This window comes from Buteo buteo, chromosome 5, assembly GCF_964188355.1.
Source record: "Buteo buteo chromosome 5, bButBut1.hap1.1, whole genome shotgun sequence".
Lineage (NCBI taxonomy): Eukaryota > Metazoa > Chordata > Aves > Accipitriformes > Accipitridae > Buteo > Buteo buteo.
This window is the reverse complement of record NC_134175.1, coordinates 7,990,008-8,011,406: the sequence shown is the minus strand read 5'-3', so window position 1 is coordinate 8,011,406 and position 21,399 is coordinate 7,990,008. Positions and strand designations below refer to the sequence as shown.

At 44.9% G+C, this 21,399-nt stretch overlaps 1 protein-coding gene across 5 annotated transcripts in view; it reads left to right on the top strand.

Annotated features, from left to right (window-relative positions):
• The window catches only part of PAX7 (paired box 7), a 106,566-nt gene that overhangs the window by 34,632 nt on the left and 50,535 nt on the right, over window positions 1-21,399 (top strand). For all 5 annotated transcript variants that reach the window (XM_075027537.1, XM_075027535.1, XM_075027536.1 and 2 more), the window contains one exon: window positions 16,003-16,202. In XM_075027537.1, coding sequence (XP_074883638.1) covers window positions 16,003-16,202 — 200 coding nt within the window. The remainder of the gene's footprint in view (window positions 1-16,002; window positions 16,203-21,399) is intronic.

Below are 21,399 nucleotides of genomic sequence, written 5' to 3'. Positions count from 1 at the left end.
AACTTCTATTTGAATGCGTCAGCAGAGGGTGACATTGTGCAGGTTTGGGAAATACCTTGAGTACCATCAACAAAAACTTTGAAGTCCAAGTGTTTAGAATGGATTAAATTTAAAGAAAGTAAGTTAGGCTTCGTGAAAATTGATAACAAATTGAAAGGAATTATTTTAATGTACCATTGCTATGGACTAAGAAAATCTTTTAAATCCAAATATCATTATTTCTGTGCCTAAAAAGTCTTATTTTTATAAATACTACTACTTTTTATATTAAAAAATATGCACCTCTAAGTTTGTACATGTTTTTGATGGAAACTTCAGGTTTTGGAAGAGAACCTCTTCTGTCCTCTGGGAATGAAATTGATCTAAGTGAAATTCTGCAGGAAAATAATACTAGATTGCACTTATAGTAAAGAAAAATCTGTGCTGTTCCTACAGGTTTTCTAAGACTGGCTATGGACGGTTGTTTTGAACTTAGCTAAAACTGAGTGCGAATGTTTTTGACCCAGCTGCCAAAATGTGTATATGCTGGATTTAGCTGCTATTCGCTCGTGGACCAGGTACTACCATGTGCTTTCACGGCAATGTACGGCACCTGCTGCAACAAAGCTCCCACAGAGTCAGCAGCACGAGGCAAAATCTTTAATAATCAACGTGAGGGGAAGATTGTTCGTAGGTACAAAGGGAGTACTCAGTCTCTGCTGGTTTGAGATTGAGGTGCCTCCACCTAATGCTAAGTAGGTGCAGGGCATGCACCACACTTAAAAAGTTTTTCCCAGAAATATCAGCATCTCGCGCAGATTGCAGAGACACAGTGTGCAAAGAGCGCCTTTAAAAGACCAAGTTGTGGCCCGCGCGACGAGGTTCAAGGCTTGCTGGAACTTCTTGAGTTAGGTCTGTGTGTGTCAGCTGTCCTCAAGCCCAATACCAAACAGGGGACAATACAGACAGATAAGATAATGGATGAGAAGGGAGTGGAAAATCTATCCTGTATTCTGGTGGCATTTCTAATAGTGATAGCGCTGGCAGCATTGGACCGAAAAGCGTATCCATCACAAAGGGCTGGTAAGTCCTCTCCAGCTCCCACTGTGACGCTAAAGCCGGTTGCAAATATCCAGTGCTGGGGCCCCTCGCAGTGGGGAGTGGAACGGTGGCTACGTGACCCGGGGCAGCCCTGCCATTCCCAGAACGGGGCTCGGCTCCTGCTGCTGCCAATTGGATCCCAATGCTTGAATATCCCGGTGGGGTTTCTCCCCACCGAAACCACAGCACGCCCGGGGTTAAAATTAATATCCAGGGAGTACGGTCCAGCTCTGTGGCTTGTGTTTTGCTGAGGCTTCAAGTCTAGGTTCGTTGCTTAGTCTTCTGAGTGTCTTCCTGCATAGTTTATTTTGCATTGTGGAGAGAGTTGTTCTGATGTTGGCTTGTCTGTTCTGCTGTTTAGAAAATATCCATTAAAACAAATAAACACTCTAGTTTGCAAAGGGCACCTTCATTTTCAAGCCTTTACTTGCTGGATTTGCTAGATGGCATCTGAATGCTCTGCTTGCTGGTTAGTAGAGGGGTCTGCCTTGTTACTGCTGCTAACAGCTCTGGGGTTGTCCAGTAAACTCGAAAGCCCAAGAGCTTGTTCTCTCTGGGATTTTTGAAGCATGAAATGGGAATCTTTAGGCATGGAGGAAAGTGTTGAAGTAAGAAGGGCAAGCTAATCAATTACTTGAATAATGTGTTAGAGCTGCAGGTGATATTCAGCAGAGTGATGTCTTGCAAAAAGGTATGTTTTCACCTAACCAGGAGTTTGGGACTTGATACAGGAGTTGTGCAGCCCATCTGGCAAGGTGCAAGGAATCAGACCAAGTAATGAATTTTTTTTGGCATTGTAATCTAAAAAGGATCAACCGGTGGACCCAGCAGCCACCTGGGAGTCAGGACATCCAAATTTTATTTCCAGTATTGACTCATGTGTAAAAATGAATTTCCACCATCTAGTTCCCTCATCTTGTCCTCCTGCCATCATTTGTCTATGTTTGCTTTGGTGCAGGGCAAACCCCCCACCTAACCCTTATTATGGGCTGTAGAAACTAGAGAAATACAAATAACAGTTAATACTGTTTCACAGTCTGAAACACAGGGAATCTGGGCAATTCAGACAACTGCATTTTTGAAGTATTTCAAATTTCAGGGGGAGGTAATTTCTTAATTTAGCTAAGCCAACTTACCCTATCCCAAGAGGAAAATCTCCATGCTTGCACCCTCAATGTCCTCAGCGTGCAGAATGCAATTATTTACCAGCTGAAGAAGTATGAATATCAAAAGGTTCATTAAACATTCCAGCTAATTTTCTCTGGTCTGTAAAATTTGGTTGGGAAGAAGGGGTGGATGAAAGGGGTTAGACTTTTGCATGGTCAGTGCTCAGCTTTCAAAACTGTACATGGCGTGGAACTAACTTACATATTACCGGGCCCCTTGAAGGGTAAGTGATTCTCATGTGGGCTCATCAGTAGCTGGAAAAATATTTTTCCTGTGACACTTTGTGCACTTGCTCTGTCCATTCAAGCTGAGGGTGAGAATTTTTCTTCTTGTTACACATCACTGCTTGGTTTTCAAGTAGGTTTCTTTGCATTTCTGACTTCTTTTTCTGAGTGAGAGTTGTTAGTACCTATTTTATTTGCTGATTTTTCTCAGAATCTTTTTTTGTTAGCTGCTAGTGCCAGTCCTACATGTAGCTCATGAGATATGTTTCACATGTCCACCACCTTGCTGGCCTGACTGCCGGAAGTCAGCTCATGCCACAGAAGACTGCAGGTGTCTGTGCAGGTCCAGAGAGGCAGGCACACAAATCCTCTCCCTTTTACACAGTAGCAGTCATGGGGGAACCAACAGTTTGACATTAGAGACATCACGTCTCTCAACAACACAGTACCAACTCCTGGCTTTCTTGATTTCTGTGACTGGCAAAGGGCATATGGTCAAAACTGAACTAAAGCAAGACCAGAGGCCTCTGGAAAGATCCCAGAGCCATTGGCCACATGTGGGAGGGGTATCAAAAAATACAAGGGGTTTTCAATGTCTTCTCAAATCACAGCTTCATGTTGAAATGAATCTACTTCCTAATGGGAAAAAAAATCTAATCAAGTAATTTGAAAACAAAGCAAGGGTTTTAATTTCAGGTCAGCTGAAATGTTTCTACTACCTTAGATTAAAATCTTTTGATCCTTTATTTAACAAAACAACCAAACAGCCCAGTCAAACGGAAATTATTTAAGATTATCCTGAAACGCTCTCACCTCTCTGCATTTGGGGGATTTGGCTGTCAAACTGGAAAAGGTCTGCACAGTTCTAACCAAAATAGATCTCATGGCAGAAATACCTGTTCCCATCTGTGACTGACAGGCTAAAACATTATTCTCCACCTATTCAGTCTCTCCATCTGGTAAGAGCAGAGCTCTGCTGCACACATCCTTCTGGTTTAATGATGGTAAGAAATGTTTTTGACTTTGCTCCTCATCTTGAATTCCTAAGCAAGAAGTAGTTGTGAAAGGTTTCAGCTTATGCTGTGTGTCTGTCAGGGCACAGTTGCCTCATAGGATCACAATCCAAGGGGGAAACAGATCATCGCAATCTCCTGAAAGATCCCTTGTTGCACTTTAAAATACCTAAAGAATGAAGTCATATATCCTGAGAAATACTTGGCAGGTAAAGCCCACAGAATATCATGCATGTATAGTTATCTACCTCCTGAAAAAACTCCTCTATCGGGCTGGAGATTTTGAAACCTACTTCTGTCTTGATCGTGGTCTCATGGGACAGTTGTGTCTTGCCTTCGTGTTCAGCATGTTGAGCACAGCTCTGCTCTGGTGGTGGGATTGGCCTCCCCCCGCCCCTTTAGAGGAATTGGCAACTGAGACTCCAAGTATTTAATTTGGGCAAAATATGTTCTAACTTTTACTGCAAAAATAAAAATTCAGAGCTGTGATCTGAGTGGAAATGGAGGCTATGGACATTATGTAGTCTTCAGAGAGCCTAGTTTGGCTCTGAGCTTAACACAGTTCAGTTCTCATGGAGTGAGCTGCCTCTTATTTCAGCTGGGCATGTTCACTCTGGAAGCTAGTGATGGAAAGTGTCAGCAGATGAAAACATTTTGTAGACAGTTCTAACATGCATGAAAGTTCACCAGTACTTCTATCATGATGCTGTGCCTACTCTTCTGGGAAAACATCTTGTTATAGTGTCAGAAGTGGCAAAAAAATTGCTACTGGGCTTCTATGTCCCATCAGCAGAACTGGCACTTCTGTTGCCTGGCTTGTCACTTGGGGCTGGAAGTTTTGCTGGCAGTACAGCTGAGGCTCTGTCACTGATGGATGCCTTTGAGTATCATCATATAATAAACAGCCGTGTGTGAAGAGGTAGTGAATTTGCTCACTTGTGCATACACTACGTCTGCCCTGAAGCAAATGTCTGCCAAACTAGGAGGTAGGATGTAGTATCAAGCAGGTGAGCACAGGTTCTGGTTTGTCTGTTGGGCTCCTGCCCAGTTTAGTTCTCAAAGAGAATCTGTGGCCCAGGACGTGTAGTGGAAGCCATCATACAAGCCTGTATGCCTCTTGTCCTTGCTGGTGTTCAAGAATAAAAGCAAAAAGACCCTGAACAGTTACTGAGACAGCAGGTAGCAGATCTGTAATGGTGTCTCTTATTTTGGCTGCCTTGCCCCTAGCCTGTGCTAGCGCAGCCCCCTCACTTGTCGACCTCATCTTGCTCTGAGCCACCTCCTCCCCCCTCTCCACCCCAAGCTTATTTCCCGACCGCTGGAGGTTTTAATATTCAAGCCGTACCTTCCACATGAGCTGTGCTGAAGAGTTGACATGTCGGAGTTTATTGATATCACATCGGGCTGCGCAGGGCTGTCAGCTGCACATTCAGCCTTTAGCGACCCCCTAAGGTGCGGGCTCTGGCAGCTCTAAAGGAATCTGCACAAAAACGCCTTTTTGTTTTGTCCAAGGTGAGACAATGCGAACAGGGCCCTGCACCAGATGACAGGGCTGATAAAGGACCAAGCGGCGCAGGGATATCTTTCTTTCTTTTCACTCCTTCATTCAATCCTTCTTTCTGTCACTTGCATTCTCTCCTCCCTATACTTTTCTTTCTTCTCTTTCTTCTCCCAGCTCGGCTAGCAGAGAGCAGCAGAGACAAGCAGAGGGGTTCAATTGCAGGCGAATGTCACAGTCCAGCTTCTCAACACATTTCCAGCAGCAGCCGGAGTTGCTGTTGGCCAACTTGACGAGGGAGACGCTCTGCTTGCGGGTCCTTTTCTCCCAGAGCTCTTTACAGTCACGTACTTTGGTGTTTTCTCTGTGGGCTGAAATTAATGTAAAGCTGTGAGTGTTTGTGTGTGTGTTGGGAGAAAAGTAGGCAGGGGAGGGGCGTAAATGCGGAAAGAAAGGCAGAAGAGCTGGCAAGAGTACTGTAGAGAGAGCAGGAAAGCAAGTGGAAGTAGCAGTGAAGCAAGAGAGGATGTGTGTGTATATATATACATATGTATGTATATATATTGTGTTTACATATAAAAATAAAAAAGCATAAGGGCACAGGAAAGGGAAGGAAGCAGAAGAGGGGAATAAGAATCAGATGTTCTCCAAGGACAACTCCCTTAACGATTTTTGCTGCATCCCTCTGTTTTCACAGACACGGTAGAGGACAAAGTAAAGGAAGTGAAGTGGTTGCTCGTGCCCGCTCTCGCACACCTCTTGGCTTCAGGCAGTCAGTCTGACATTCAGATAAATGAAGCAGGGCTTGCAAACAGCAGGAAGAATGTGTTTCTCATGTGTGGTTAAGTGGTCTCTGGTGCCTCATTCTCACGGGCTGGTTTTTCAGGATTGGGAAAGGTTTATGAGGTTAAATTTGTTTATCTTTCCTGAAAGAGTCTTATATTGAAAGGTCTTTAACTTGATGTATCCAGCCAGGGAGGCCCAGGGCTGGAACAGCAGAGGAACTACAGGACAAGATTAAGGGCCGTTGGCAGAGCTATATAGGGGTTTAGGATGAAAATAAAAGAGGGTGTTGCAAATTGGGATGGAGGAGCAATGATAGAGCTGTGCAGGGACCCCAGGGTAAGAATAGCAAGGCAGCTATCGGCCAAGATTGAGATGTGCTGGCAGAGTGTGTGGGGCCCAGAACTGGAACAGAAGGGGTGGCAGTACTTCAAGTACATGAGCAGAGCCATGCTGGGACAAAGCCAGGGGGAGCAGAGGTTGTCACAGACGAGAAACTGTGAAACCTGGATTTGTGTGCCTCGCTAGGATGCTAGACATCTGAGATGGCATGTCTGTGCATACATGACGTGCTGATGAACACGTTACACCCAGTGGAATCCAGCCCAGATCTGGAGAAAGGTAACTTTTGCTTAGGTATCACCAGTATCTGAGACATAGCTATGGTGCTTCTGCTCAGTCAGCTTTGGGAAAATTACTAAGTAAAAAGTACTGGAGTAGATTAAGGATGGGGGATTGGGTCTCGGATAGAAGCACACACATTTCTCAAGATGAGAACCAAGGTATAAGGACAAAACTGCCCAGAGATGCCTGTCATCTGGCTGGGGTCAGTTCTGAGTCTCTCTCCTGTGGATCTGAGTGTTATTTTCACAAAGGTGTTTGAATAGTACAGTGTCTTTTCTATTATGGTATTTGTACCTCTAGGCACCCTCGGAGGGTGGTCGTAATGCACATGGGGAGTAGTTAGATATTGTATTGTGTTCAGAATGAGGAGGCAAAGTGGTGTAACGGGCTCCTGGAGGTTCACCCCCTTACTATAGTGGCTGTGATGTTATGTATGCTGCTGCTGGGGGAAAACAGGCACGGCTGGAGCACAAAGAGTGGGATTACAGCAAGCTGGGCATCACCAGGGTTTCCTTGCATCTCCTTGGCCCCCAGCTGGAGCTTCAACCTGGTCGAGACATGGCATGAACTTAGTGGGTGAAAGTCAGGGACTCAAGCTGAGCACTGGGGAGAGAGGCTGCTTGCTGACTTGGGGCCGTGCCATATTGCTGCCCCAGGCAAGCACTAAGTACCTCTGCCAGGAACAGTGCTGAAACAAAACACAGTACCAAGCTAAATATGTACTCTTAATTTTGCCCTTTGGCCAGTCACCTACTGTCTTTTCAACCCCAGGTACCATATACATGCTAGTCCTTGCCTGGATAAAAGGCCTGGCTTCATACACTGCAGGCCAGGTAACCTGTCTTGGGTTTGCCTGCTTCTTTAACTTGTAAATCAAGGTGGTTAGCAAAGGATCAGATCTCCCATCCTTAATGCTAGCAGGCTTCCAGCATCCTGGTACCTATGCCCAGTTCTCCTGTGCAGCTCAGACCCTTGAGTGGGATGTGTTTGTACTGCTTCATCAACTTCCCTATGTCTATGAGAAATTGTTTTAAGGGAACTGGAGAGATGAAGCTGAAAAAAGGGAAGAAAGCAAAAAAGGGAAAACTCTGGAGAGCAGACCTTTTCTTCTCCCTGCCTCTTTATTCTTCCTGTATCCCAGCTGGTCACCCGTTGCGTCCCAATTTTGGGAGCACTACTGATGCCTCTCTAACTACATCATTTCAATTGAAGTAGAGGAGCCAGCAAGCCCCTGCGGTCCCTCTCGTGCAGCCCTCCGCTGGATCCTGCGCCTGCCACAAGCACGCGGCTATGAATATTGAAGTGAAAAAGGGGCCTTTTATGGACTTCACAGATGTGCTGGGGAGTTGGGGCAGGCCTCATTACCTCGGGGTTCTTTAAAAGGCCGAACAAAAGCCAGAAGAAAGAGTGTTAGGGGTGGAGGGGGCAGGGAGGCGAGAACTAGAAAAAAGTTGAAAGAAAAGAAAAGACGACTGGAGTTGATGGATATTCCATCTGTTTATGTTCGGGCCAGTGCTGGGAATTAACAAAGGCTGTTGGAGACGTAGGCTCTCTTTTGCTCTCCCTCCCTCCCTATCTTCCTCCAAATGTTCTGGATGATTTGGTTTTGTTCACTACTTGCAAGAAACAGAATATGTTGTGGGTTTTGTGACCATGTGTCTTTGCGTGGGGGCACTGCAGCTGGTACCTACGCTGCCAGACCCTGATTTGCGTTAGGATTTGCTGGGGCCCTGATGTCTCCTACTACTTTCACATGCAGAGTAGATGGTGCCTCTGGGGCCAGATCCCTCCACCAAGATAAATGAGTACACTTTTCGGCTTTTACCAGAGCTGCGCTGGTGTATGTCAGCAAAGGAGTTTGCTTGGTCTATATGTGTGGCATGGATTATGAAAGAGCATCTGGTTAGGAATGCAATTCCTTCTTCTCCGTGGGCTTGGAAAAGCCTTCATCTAGTTTAGCTTCTAGATTCAAGGCAAAGGTACATTCCCAACCTGAATGATATTACCTGGAATGGATGCAATTGATAGAGAGGAGTGCAGACAGAGCTGTTGGATAAGTCTTCACTCAGTGCAAGTCCTCATATTGGCAAGAGGCTTTTGGTGATGGATGACTATTCCAAGGAAAACAGGGTGTCTAGCTTTTTCTTTCCAAAATCTTGTAGTGCTCCACTTGTAGTTCTGCCTATGAACCTGCCTAGAACTGAGCCCAGAAGGCTAAGGTGATAGATCAAGAAGATGGAGGGACTTTTATAGTGGAAAATGGAGGTGAATTTTGGACCTCTGTGCATCCCAAACTGGCACTCTAACCAAAGATAAATTTATATTCTTTTGTTTAGAGGCATATATGTATTTCGCGGCCAAGTGCCAGGTGAGATACTCCTGTATAAGGGTTTTCTCAAAATCCCCAAACCAATCCATGAGTTCAGAGGCAAATTCTGGCAAACCTGGGAGGAAAGTAAGTTTGGGGTGAGTGCTCAGGGAAGTAGGACAGCCAGAACCAGGTAAAACTTAACACGTTGCACCTCTTTTGAGTCTTCAAGCCCAGCATGTGAATATGGGGCTCCTCCTGGGTGAATCTTTGGGATTCACACCTGGAGAAATCATCGGATCCCTCGTTCCAAGCCAGAACAGGTTGTGTGGCTCTCACTGTAGTCATCCTGCTGGCCAGCCGTGTCCTGTCACCCATGTGTGGGGAGGTGCGCACACTTGGATACCTTTTGCATATGCTCCCTTTTCATCCATTAAATCTCCAGCTTTCCTTTCTTCCTCCTTCCTACAGCTTCTTCTTCCACATGTGATCTCACTCATTAAATAGAGATCTTGACATGATGAGGGAATTATCCAGCTGTAAAACACCTCTGTCTCTGACCCCCCCCCCCTTTCTGTATTCCCCCAAGAAAGACACACACACACACACACTCTGTCTCTGCCTCCCTGTTCAAGAGCATCAGCTCCACTGTGAGTATTATTTCCAAGTTGTAAAGCCCATAATGGACATTACCTCAGTCTGTGGTTTGGTTACAGCTGGCCAGTTCAGTGCCTGAATAAAAAAAAAAAAAAGAAAAATACCCAAACCTTTATCTCCTGAGGCCCCCACACTAATGCTTTGCTGAACACTGCAGTCCCCAGCTGAGCTGTAAATGACTTTTTCATTTTCCTAGGCCTGCTACCCAGTCTGTTTGGTATTCAAGGGCACCCCACCAACAGGCACTATCATTCTGCTTGGGCCGAATTACTTGATTAAAACGCATATCAACTATTATGTGATTCGTTTTCTGCTGCTGCTCCACACCACAGCCCTCTAAACTATGTTAAACTGTAATACAGCTGCGCAGGCACGAGCAAATACTGGAGAATGGGGAGTTTACAGGTTGGAAAGGGGAGGGAGGGGGAAACCCAAGCTTTATTGTATGTGCTGTGTCAATTATTGGTTTTTTTGTGTCTGGGAATGTGCTTGGACAGGGGAAGGGAGGCGAGAGATGAATTGGAAACACCTCTGTCCCCCTTTGCGGTCCCACCTGCTGTTGAATAGGTTTGGAGGTGAGCAGGGGTTATTCTGTGCACAGATAGGCACCTCTCTCTCATTGTGAACTCAGGACTTCATCATTTTCCAAGAAGAGAGAGAAAAGGGTGCTCTGGTTTTCACATTGGAAAGAAAAATCAAGGCAATACAATTCTGTGCTTGCAACGCTGCCACTGTGTCGCCCTTCTCTCAGGCTTTTCATAGTCTTGTTTGCATTTTGATGGGTTTTGTTTGCTTTCTGCCAGAGGGAAAGGCAGATGCTGAGAAGTCAGGGAGAGTTTCAGCTCTTGCTTCTGAAGCCATTGACTGCTGGGTCCAGCACAGGGAACATGCTTTGTGAATCAACAGCTGCATCTTGGTGATCCTTGTTCATCCCACATCCTTTTGGGGGAGTAGAAAGTGCAAGGTGTGCAGTCCTACCGTTCCTACTCCACAGATGTACTATAGCTGAGGTCCATGGCAAGGATCTCAGCTATAATATATCTTATTATTTTAGGCCCTCATGACAAGGTATGCACAATGGGAGATATTTTCTCCTGTGAGATGCATAACTCCTCACTGTATCGTGGCAATGTGGCTCCATTTATTAAGGCAATGTCAGGCAGCAAAAGCATCATGTGGCAGGTGAAGCCTGCCCTTTTCAAGGTCATTGAGAGACTCTTTAATTGTCCTCCAGCATAAAATAACCTGAAGTTGTTTTATGTTACCTGAAGTTCAGGTACACATAGGACTGGAAATATGTGCATGCATATGTTTATGCAGGGGTAGCTGTTGGGGCCACTAAGCACAACAGCTTTGGTGGATGGAGAGCACTGTGAAGAAGAGGGGACCTGGTGTGGGGCTGTAATGTGGGAGTGCTCAGATCTTGCTGGTACCCTCAAAGTGAGATTTTCTTACTTCTCTCATGCCGTTAAATCCAAGTTCCCCTGTGGCTACATTAGCTTCCCAGCCAGTCACCTCCAGATCTGGTTTCATGGAGCAGGGCCGTTGCTCCAGCAGTGTCTGGGTGAGTTTGCTAAAGCCAGTTGCAGCACAAAAGGTGCAGTTATAGCTAAGCCATTCACAAAACCATTCCCTTCCCCCCTCTTCATCTCTCCCCTCCAACACACATTTAATTTTTAGGATGGTGCAGCTGGAAGCAAGAAAGAAAGAGAGAGAGGAAATGAGATGAGAAATACTGAAGGAGAGAATGTGCAGCTCCCCTTTACCCTCTAACAAAATCCGATCCCCACTTTAATGAATGCGTTTTCATGCCTGGTCCTGTCTGCCAATCCTTCCAGACGGCACCAAGGTGCTTCAAGACAAGGCAGCAGGTCCTTGTAGAGCATCAAGGGCTCAGTCTGAGCCTGGAGGGTCTTGTTGTGGCCGATTCCACCTAATCCTGTTGATTAATTTAACTCCAGGGCTAAGAGGCGCCCAGAAGCAGTGAATGGAGGTGGAGAGGAGAAAGGCAGAGGGGGAGGAAGGGAAATAGAGGAGTGAAGGGAACAGGGAGAGGGAGGACATGTCCAGTCCATAATTATGGACCTTTTTTCTTGTTCCTTTACTCAAGGTCCAGTCCACTTCTATTCCTTTCAAACCCCTCCAGAGAGCTCTGCCCAGCTCTTGCTAATTGTACCCCAACCTGAATCAGCAGCATTATTCAGGAATGTGAGTTTGTGGGCCATAATTTACACATTTCCTCATGCTAGAATGGGTCCCAGGACAAGTCTGGGCTTATATTTGTCACCTTTCCTATGCCATCCTGTGCACGCACCTGCACAGGTACGCTGGCTGCACACATTTCCATGGGGAGAAAGAACCATTTCAGTTTATTCAGCTTTCCCCAGCTCATCCTCCCTGAAGCTGTGGGACTTGACATTGGTCCACGCAAACCTTCAGCAAGTCCCTTCACATGGTCATCTCTCCCCCCTTGCACGAGCCGTGTTGTATCTCTGCTCCAAGAAGGTGCCTGTACATTTGAATAGCCCCCTCTGAGCAGTGGGAAGAGCTTATGAGTTTTCACACTGGCAAACAAGCTTTCATTCCCATAACGAAGCCTATGTCTCTTTATCTCTAAGAGTATTGCACAGCAGAGAGATTTGAGCAGTTTGGGTTTTTTCCTTCTGAGCTACAGAGCAGTTATGTTAAATAATAAAAATGGAATCACTCTTAAATAAAATGTAGTGGGATCAGGGTGTGTGTCCTGTAATATACTTTTCTCTTAATTTTCCCTTTTCTCTGACTTGTCCTGCTGTCAGATTTTTCCTTCCACTCACCTCTCCATTCTGTTCTTTTCTGTCAGTCTTTAGCCAGTATGATATCCTAGGGGAGCTGTGTATCGGACAGCTAGCTGTTTCCCATCCTTCATCACAACAAGTGATTGGTAAGCCACACAAGAAGCTGCTGCTAGATATTTCTCCACCTTCGTATTTACAGGGTGTTCATCGCTGTCCGTGCTGAGTAAGTGTAAAACGCTACCAGCACATGCTAATGATTATTTCTACGGCAATAGCCCTGTTGTGCTGGAGGCTGCAAACTGGGATTCACCCCCTGCTCATGCTGCTGGCAGTGCTATGCATCCATTTTTCACACAGGGATGTGTTGCAAAAAATGAAGTGTTTAAGTTTTGGATGAATCTCCCCTGACTTGCCTAGCGAGGGACTCTCCTTGAGTTACTCCTACAGCTTTGTAAAACTTAATATTGCACAGAACCTTTGTGCAATTCATGGGAATGGTTTGTCCAGCAGATTTCAGCTGTTTAGGAATGGAAAAGACCTGTTAGATCCTTGAGTTGCATCTTAGGCAGGTAAGGAAGAATGTCCCCTGATAATAGGGGATGCATTAGATAATAGGCTCATACTGCAGTCTGCCTCAGCTGAAAGACTTTTCTGTATTATTTAATGAATCTGTGTCTGACAGCAGCAGCTGCATTGTACTAAGACCAGCTGGTTCCAGACATACCCCGGGATTTTTCTTGCTCTCTTGGTTTCATCTTTGTAGTCGGGTTGTTGGAGCCTTCGGACTTGGCACAAGGAGCTGTGGCTTCTTTTCCCAGCTTTGCTCCTGACTCACAGGGTGACTGTAGGTGGGTGACTTCCGCCATCCCTGCCACGGTTGTAAAATGGAGATAATGCCAGTCAGGAGCTGTTTGGAGACTTGTGGATAGAAAGTGTTACGTCAGTTTATGTGGCAAAGTTTGGCTCTCTATCCTTTTAACCCTGTAGCCAGCATGATGGCCAGCAGAGTTGCCAGTGCCACTGTGAGTAGGACAGATTGTTTCTCATGGAAATCAGTTGTCCTCTCCCAAAACTTTGTCGCCAAATCAGGGATCCTTAATTAGCAGCATAAAGCTACTGAAGAAAGTTTGTCTGTTTTCCCTTCCAGACTTTTGCAGCAAAAAGTGAGCAAAGTGAAGTGTGGGAGATAAAGCTTGTTACAGATTCTTTTCTAGACTTTTTTTTCCTCACTTGGGAAGATACTGGATCCCAGGTTTGTTGTATACTATGTAAGCAGTGGGACAAAGCAAGTGGATGAGCTGTAGGTAGATGTTATAGCATATCAAACGGTCAAGAGAAGAGTTAGCTCTTAAAAAGTAATTTTGACATTGCTGTCACCATAGTACTTGCCAAGCAGGTTGGGGCTTTGTTGCACCAAATGACAATTCCTGTGCTAAAGAACTCACAGGCTGAAAGTTGCTACTAAGCATGCATATTAACTATGCAGAAATGCGTATTTACTATAAAGAAATATGCTCAGCTGCAGAGTTAAATGACATTTAACTTACCATATTTTCCTTCCCCTTCCTCACACTGGCCCTCTCACATCCTGGCCTAAAACACACCTCCAATCCTTATTTTTTTCATAACAAGTATTTCCAGAAAAGATACTAACTAATTAAACCAATAATAGTCAGTGACTTAAGTGATTACCTTAAAGAAATTTACTGTATGCTCTAGGTTTCCAGATGTGCTTTTGCACAGCATGGTACTCCAAGGTCCAGATGTGCTTCTACCTGCCCCGAATCATCTGGGACCCAGATGTTGAGGGCTGTTATTTTCAAGTACAGATGTTACTTTTACACCACTTGAGACCCTAGACCTTCCCTGAAAATGGAAATAACCAAAAAGCTAGTTTAGTAACAAATTTTTGCCATGTACAGTGAAACTGTCTTTAACGTGTGGGACAGGTGCTGCTCCTCTGAAGTCAACAGTGAATTTCTCACTGACTTCAGTGAGAAATAAAGTGTTCTTGATTTAAAAGATGAACATGTGTAAAGACCCTGTGTATTGGTAAGCCAGAGCTAGAAGAAGGGAAAACTTCTTAAGGTGATGTGTTTGCTCCCAAAACAAGCCCCCCCCCCCCTGCACCAGTTTCTCTGACTCCAGTGCAAATGTAGTTAGCCGAGTTCTGACACGGCATTCTCCCTGTGAAGCCCCAAGACATAAAAGCATTTTTGTATTGCAGCAAGCTGAATGCAATGGCATTTTGTGGTGATCTCAGTATAAACAAGTGAGCTCCGATGGGATATTTGCCTCATACTCCTCAAACTGCTGCCACTCTCGAGCAGCTGTTGGGGAAGTCACAGCTGCTGTTCCCAGCTCTGAAAAGAAAAAGGCAGATTTTTGGATGATGATATTATAGGAGCTGAACAAAAAGAGAAGACTGAAAAACACTGTTAGTAACTTTAGGGAACTTTATTATGAAGATGAGCATATGTAAGTCCTGCTTTAAAACTAAATTAGCAAAGTTTTACTCAAAAGAAAAAACATTTCTCTGTAAGCACAGTGTTTAAGCAGATTCTGGCTCTCAGTCTGCCTGTGCAGTTATTCTGAAAGATACCAGTCGAGCTTGGTAGGGAAAAAAAAAAGGGTGCACATTTAATGAGTCTCCTATTTTCATGACAGAGAAGGAAAAGGTGACAGAGGCCAGATTTCTCACCTAGCTGAAAGGTTTCATATATCATATTCTTCCTTCTCTGCTGCCATCAACCAGTGGTACATTTTTCACTGTCCCAAAGGCAGACATAAAGTTTTGGCCTGGCTGAGATCCTCCATACATCAACATTTGCACCGCAGGGAACTGATAACCTGCACATCGCACATCTTTGAAACCGAAGCTTTGCTCCACGAGAGGCCTCTGGCGAACACTAGAGACACAGATAATGCTGTTCTTGGTGTGTCCCCTCTAAAATCCACTGAGTCTGACTGTAGACTTGGTGAATATCAATGTAGTGCCTCCTGCTTTATCTCCAGACAAAAAAAAGGAGCAAAACTGGGCTTACTTATTCCAGCTGTACTTACTCAGGTTTGATAAGGGCCTCAGGAGGCAATAGATGTGGTCCAGGGCTCAAGGCAGGGAGAAGGGAAAGGCAGAGGTCCGGGGCAAATGAAGGAAGTAGGTGACCAATTAGGCACTGGTAAAGGACTTTCATGGCATCTTAATGCTGTAGGAGTCTGGCCTTGTGCAAAACTCCTGCTGAAACTTGGAAAGTAAGAGAAGAGGAACTGTATCTTGTGGGCAGCCCAACCCAGAGGTGAAGCTGAGTTGGAAAGGTTTCTCCCAGCTGTAAAAATTGCTAATTTTTTTTTTTTTTTTCCTGTCTTGAAGTGGTTTAAAAAAATTGAAGTCTCAAACACCAATACTTGACAAAACACAAGAGGAAATCAGGCTGCACAAGTCAAAGCATCGTGTATTGAATTTTTTTACGTGCTCATTTCAGCTTCTACATCTTTTCAATGTAAAATGTGCAACTCTGAAACACAGTCATTTATAATAAAAAATGGAAATTCATTGAAATAAGTCAACAGCTGGAAGTTCTTTCACTGTAACAATTTCAATGGTGGACTTTGAACCATCCCTTTCCTGCAAACAGTTCTGATGTTGATAGGTGGGCTTTTTACAATGTGGGGAAAAAAATAATATCAGGAAACTACAGAAACAGTAGAAAACTGGTGGATGTATTGTACTTGGACAAAGTATTTGTTTCGATGGACACCATCACAGTAGAACTGGGTTTACTTTGCTGGGCTGCTTAACTCTTCCAACAGCCTTTCTCTCTATGGCTTTTTAACCATGGAAGCCTCATCTCCCATTTCTTTTGCACCCCAGGTAACAGGCTGGATGAAGGCTCTGATGTTGAATCTGAACCAGACCTGCCTTTGAAGCGCAAGCAACGCCGCAGTCGAACCACTTTCACCGCTGAGCAGCTGGAGGAGCTGGAGAAGGCCTTCGAGAGAACCCACTACCCAGACATCTACACACGAGAAGAGCTAGCTCAGAGAACCAAGCTCACCGAAGCCCGAGTTCAGGTAAGGACTAGAGCCAGTGCGTGACAAGTCAGCCTGGTGGCACAGCTTCTTGTTTACTTTGGGGAAGGAGACAGTAGTGTTGGGGATGAGGGTGTTGAAAGGTAGTAATGTGGACGCACTTCTTCTCTGGAGCCACATCCACAAGGATCTGAGACTTAAATCCAGTCTGCAGATTCCCACGTTCCCATGGATTTGCAGATAGGCCATTTGGATTTGGCCTGTTGCAGAGGTACCAGCTGGAGGGTTTCCATCCAGGTTGGGACCAGGAGCCAAACTTTCCCTAACTTGGCAAGGCATTTAGCTCTCTGTTTTCTGTTGGAGGAAATTCCTCCGTTTGCCTAGAAGGAAGCAGTGTGTGTGTATGTTTGTATTTGGTGTTTTAGGAGAAATCACACCATTTACCAACCTTGCCCAGGGGAACAGATCATATTTTGCAAAGTTTGCAAGTTCTGTGTGTGAATTTTCATAAAACTTTTTTTCCCCTGATCTCCAGAGAGCAAAAAAAGGGCGGGGGGAGGGAAGAAAAGGGGAGGAGCAGGAAGGGAGGGTTTGGAGCCAGGGGACTCTGACATCTACACGATTAATAGCCCTTGTGGGAACTCCACACAGAGACCCTTATGTCTTCCAGATAAAGGCTGGGTCAGCAGTGTGTGCAAACACGCAGAGGGATAAGGAGTGTGAACAGATCGGGGGGTATAATAGAGTCCCTTGGGGAAAGGAAAGGAAAGGGGGAGGGATTGGGGATTGTGCTGGGTTAAAGAAGTGAAATGGAGACCCCAGCAGTCCGTCCTCCGTGTGGCCAGCGCGATTAGGTTTCAGGCTAAGCACAGGGGTCTCTGTGCACGCAGCCGAGGGTTGAATTGCGGGCACTGAGAGAGGAGGGAAAGAGTACACCCAGCTTGTGACAGGGAAACAGTCAGTCAATTAACCAGCTCCTCTGAAACAAAACAGGCTTTTTTTTGTTCTGCGGTTCTCAGGATAATGAGCTTGATGTGCTCCCTCAGAAGGCAAAACTGCCAAAAGTTTTTGCTGTTTTCCCCCAGCTGTCTGGGAATGGACATTTCTCCCCACACCTGGGACATTCACTGGTTAAGGACTTTTCCCATTAGCCTTCTTTCCCAAAGAAGTGTTAAGCTAGCCACAGCACTGCAGTGGATGCCCTCTCACCTCCCTCCAGCTTTCTCTTGAGAGGCACTGGATTTTCTTGAATCCATCATCCCTAAAGATCTGGCTATGGAGTCTGCAAAAAGAATATCTAGCAACTTTAAACTGATTCTAGTTTTGATCTTAACCAAAAGACTGTGCCAGAGTGTTCAACAGTAATAGTGTTAATTTGCTAGCCATGTATGTTCATAGATAGATGGAGCCTGGGAAAGTGGCTAATTAAGGTGACTAAGCTACCAAAAGTTGGAACGTGTGAATTCTCCCATTTTTGTTTTGCATATTCTGTTTCTAATTGCTCTTACATGTGTAGATGGACATAAGATGTTAAGAGGGGAATAAAAATAGATGTTTCTGTGGCAAACAGACTAAAAAAAGGAGTTTCAAGGGAGAACAGAGTTTAGGTAATACCTTTTTATGGGGTAAGAGAAACCTGTGTTGCATCAGCCATGATGAGGGCATGTTGGGGAGGAAGGGAAAAGCCCTGAAGTGCCAGGGCGTGCAAAAACCAGAGGCAGGTTTTCTCTTTTTCCAAGGAGCTCTGACCTCACTGTGACAAGGCTGGGAGAAAGGAGGGAGGCGAAAGCAGAGAAAGGGAAAGCTAAATAAATAAATAAAGAGAACCTTTCCCTCATCTCAAGCTGTGATCTCCGAATCCCCCTACTTGCTCCCAGGCAGCTTGTGTGGAGGTTCCTGCCAGGGCTCTAGTAGCAGCTGTTCTCCGAGGCACATTCCTGATGGCTTTCTCATTCCAACATCCTGGCAGAGTCAGCTTCTTCCCACCACTTTTAAGCCTGCCGCCCCTTGTAAAATTTTCTGGATATCAGAGCAGATCTTTTACTGGCTCTCGGGATCTACAAACATTAGTCAATCAAGTTCTTGTGGAAAAAAAAAAAAGCCACACACATCCACACATGTACCCATCCAGCAGGGAATCTTCTACCACCTTATAGTCTTCCTCGTGTCTCAACAGAGTTTTTAAGGCCAAGAGATGTGCTTTGGATTAAAGATGGCTGTAATAACAGTAGGACCAGCTGAGATCAGGGTTTCTGAGTGCTAAGAGCCATGCCAACATCTACCCATCTATCTTGTCCCCAAAAGCTTATCATGATAACATGTAAAATGGGACACAGACGAATTAAAATTATTTCGTGACCTGTAGTCACAAAAGAGACTTGAGAGCACCCTTCGCTGCTCCTCAGTGTCTGGACCTTGCTTCATTCATCTTCTGGATCTCAGTGCCACTTGTCTGCTGTGCAGCTGTGGCTGGACAATCCCCAGATCACACCCAAGTGTGATCACAGCTCTGAATCACAGCTCAGGTGTTGCTATCAGTCTTTCTTACTGTATATTGCTGCACTAGAAACCCATTTAGATAATCACTCTACAAGCACTGAACTAAAATAAGAGGGCCTGTCTATCTCTTTGCTTCTTTCTCCTCCTCATGTCTCTTTGCTTTACTATGTGAAAGGTGAACTTGCCTAAGTCTCATTCTTTCTCTCTGATACCTGAGTATTCACGTACCATAATCTCTTCCACGTAAAAAGCTGATAGCTCTGTTAAACTTTATTGGCAGGCCTCAGAGTCTGGCTGATCACGCAGCTGTCCAGCTAAGTGGAAGTCTGACACGTTGACAGCTAATAAAATTCACAAGCTGAACAACAAGAGGGAGTGGTGGAGGGGAGGAGTTCCAAGCTCCGGTTTCTCACCTGCTAGGAAGATCATGAGAGGGTGAGCAATATTTTTGCAAGGTCACTGCAGAGTTTGTGTGGTTGAGACGCAGGATTCCAGCATTCAGACTTTAACACACCCAAAGGTATGAGCCGTTAAAAGGTTAATACCAAACTGAGCATAGGAAGGGACAAGACTGCCATGGATTTCCGGAAAGATCAGGATTACAGTGCCAAATCCATGCCCAGTGAGGCCACCAGTGGAAATTCCCACTGACTTGTTTTTGTTACAGGGCAATGTCTTGACTCATATGTCCACACTAATTGTCCAGTACTGAACAAATTCTTGCCTGTCTGCAAGCTCCCATTTGCACCCTTCCAGAAAATAAGCTGTTGAATGCCAAGTGTTCATGGATTTAAAAATTAAGTCTAATAGCTAAGCAATTCACTTAGCTAATTTAATGGAAGCTTTGATTTTTATCTTGAATGTATTTTGGGTTTTTACACCAGTTTTTGCAATTATCAAACTGATGATGTCAAAGTTTTTATATGGAAAAAAGCTCTAAACAGGATTCTGTGATAATTTTGAAACTTTTCTCCCTGGCATTTCTAGAGAAGGGACATTTTTCAGAACAACCCTTTTTTTCATAAACAGTTTATCTTTGTCAGTACAGTGTTTTTCAATAGGAAAATAGTTTTGTCAAGGAATTCTTGTCTAGCTGTAGAAATGACTTCTCAAAGCAATGCTAATGTCAAAAGAGGCACCAGGTACATCAGTCATGGGTCTAGGGAGTTGAAACTAATCCTATATGATTCTGTTTGCCCAAATGTGTTCCTTTTTTAAGGCTAGTTACCAACAAACCCCAGTGCTTATTTCCATTTTTTACTTGAACAATACCAGCAGAAAGAAATATAAGGTAAAACAAAGCAGTGCATATGCCCAAATTGTCCTCAGGTCAGCACCACAATCCCAAGTCACTTAGAAATTTGTGCACTGAAAATGTTTTTCACAAATAGACTTTGGTGCATAGGTTCCCACGCAAGTAGTCCATCTCCATTTTCCCTGATGCTATAATGAGTCAGATGTGACAGGCTTCAAAATATTATCTCAAAAAGATTTCCCAGAAATCTACCAAAATTGTTCCCAAAAAATAGATGGCAGCTTTTGCTTCTCAGCATCACCTGCGGATGATTCAGATGGTCATACCACAGGCAGCTGGGTACAAGCATGCATACCGCTAGCAAGTACATTAATCCCAGTTCCTATGGTCTGGGCAGTGGGTGCTTTCTGGAAATAAATAAGAAGTGTGAAAGGGTGGGTGCGTCGTGATGCTGATGTCTGTTATTAATCCCCAGGAAATTCCATGCACTGAGAAACCTTTATTTCAATAACAGAATTAAACTAGACAGCAGGAGTCGCAACCCAGTGCTTTATTGATCATTTTTATGATGGATACCATTGTGGTTTCTGCCTGGGAGAAAATGGATGTTTCGTTTAATAAAAAGGCTCAGAGCAATTCTGCCTCTGAAATCTTGGTGCATTTCTAGGCTACTCACATAATATTTATTTTATGACACAGTTTCAAACTGTAGTAAACAAACAGCCATATTCTAGATCGTGCTGCAGCAGCTCAGACATGCCAGATGGACCACACTGAAAAGAAATTCCATTCAATTTTGCTTGAAATTTTTCACAAAGCAATTCTGTTCTCAGTGCGAAGAAGCTGAAAACCACCCTTTACCAGCAGTACTCTGCAGTCTAGTTTCCAGAAGAAAAACAGATTTCTCAGAAACTTCTCAAATCTGTTGTGTGCTAGTGGGGACCCCAGTGCTCTTTCACCAGCTGTCACTGTGGTCAAAGGTCTACCCTGTTCCTTGAGATGGTGCTTTCTGAAGGGGAAGGTATTATACAAAGGGACGATATGGTGGTAAGCAGGTCTCCCCCAGCTCTGAGTATTAACTGGAGTCATGCAAAGCTGCTGGAGCCTAATGCTGTTTGCTGGTGTTTTGCTTCCCAAACTCTTTGACATGTGTCCAAACTGGCTCTTCTGAGGCAATCCCCCTCCCTTAAAGGTCAGCTGAGAATGTTTTCTTTCTTCCTGAGGGTCCGACTAGTTTACATTTCTTGTGAAGAGGGCTGCGATGAGGTTATGACACAACAGCTGCCCTGTGTTTTTGGCAGCAGCCGGGGCACTGAGAGGCTGTGCAGAGGAGCCGGCAGTTGGGGCTCTCTTTGGCAGAGGCTGGCTTGGCATGCTCGTTTTCCACGGCATGGGGCCAGCTGCGCTCTCGCACACCGGAGCATCTAGATAGACGGCCCACGACGAGAACAGCCCCTGGCACTGCGGCAGCCGGTCCGTGAGAAC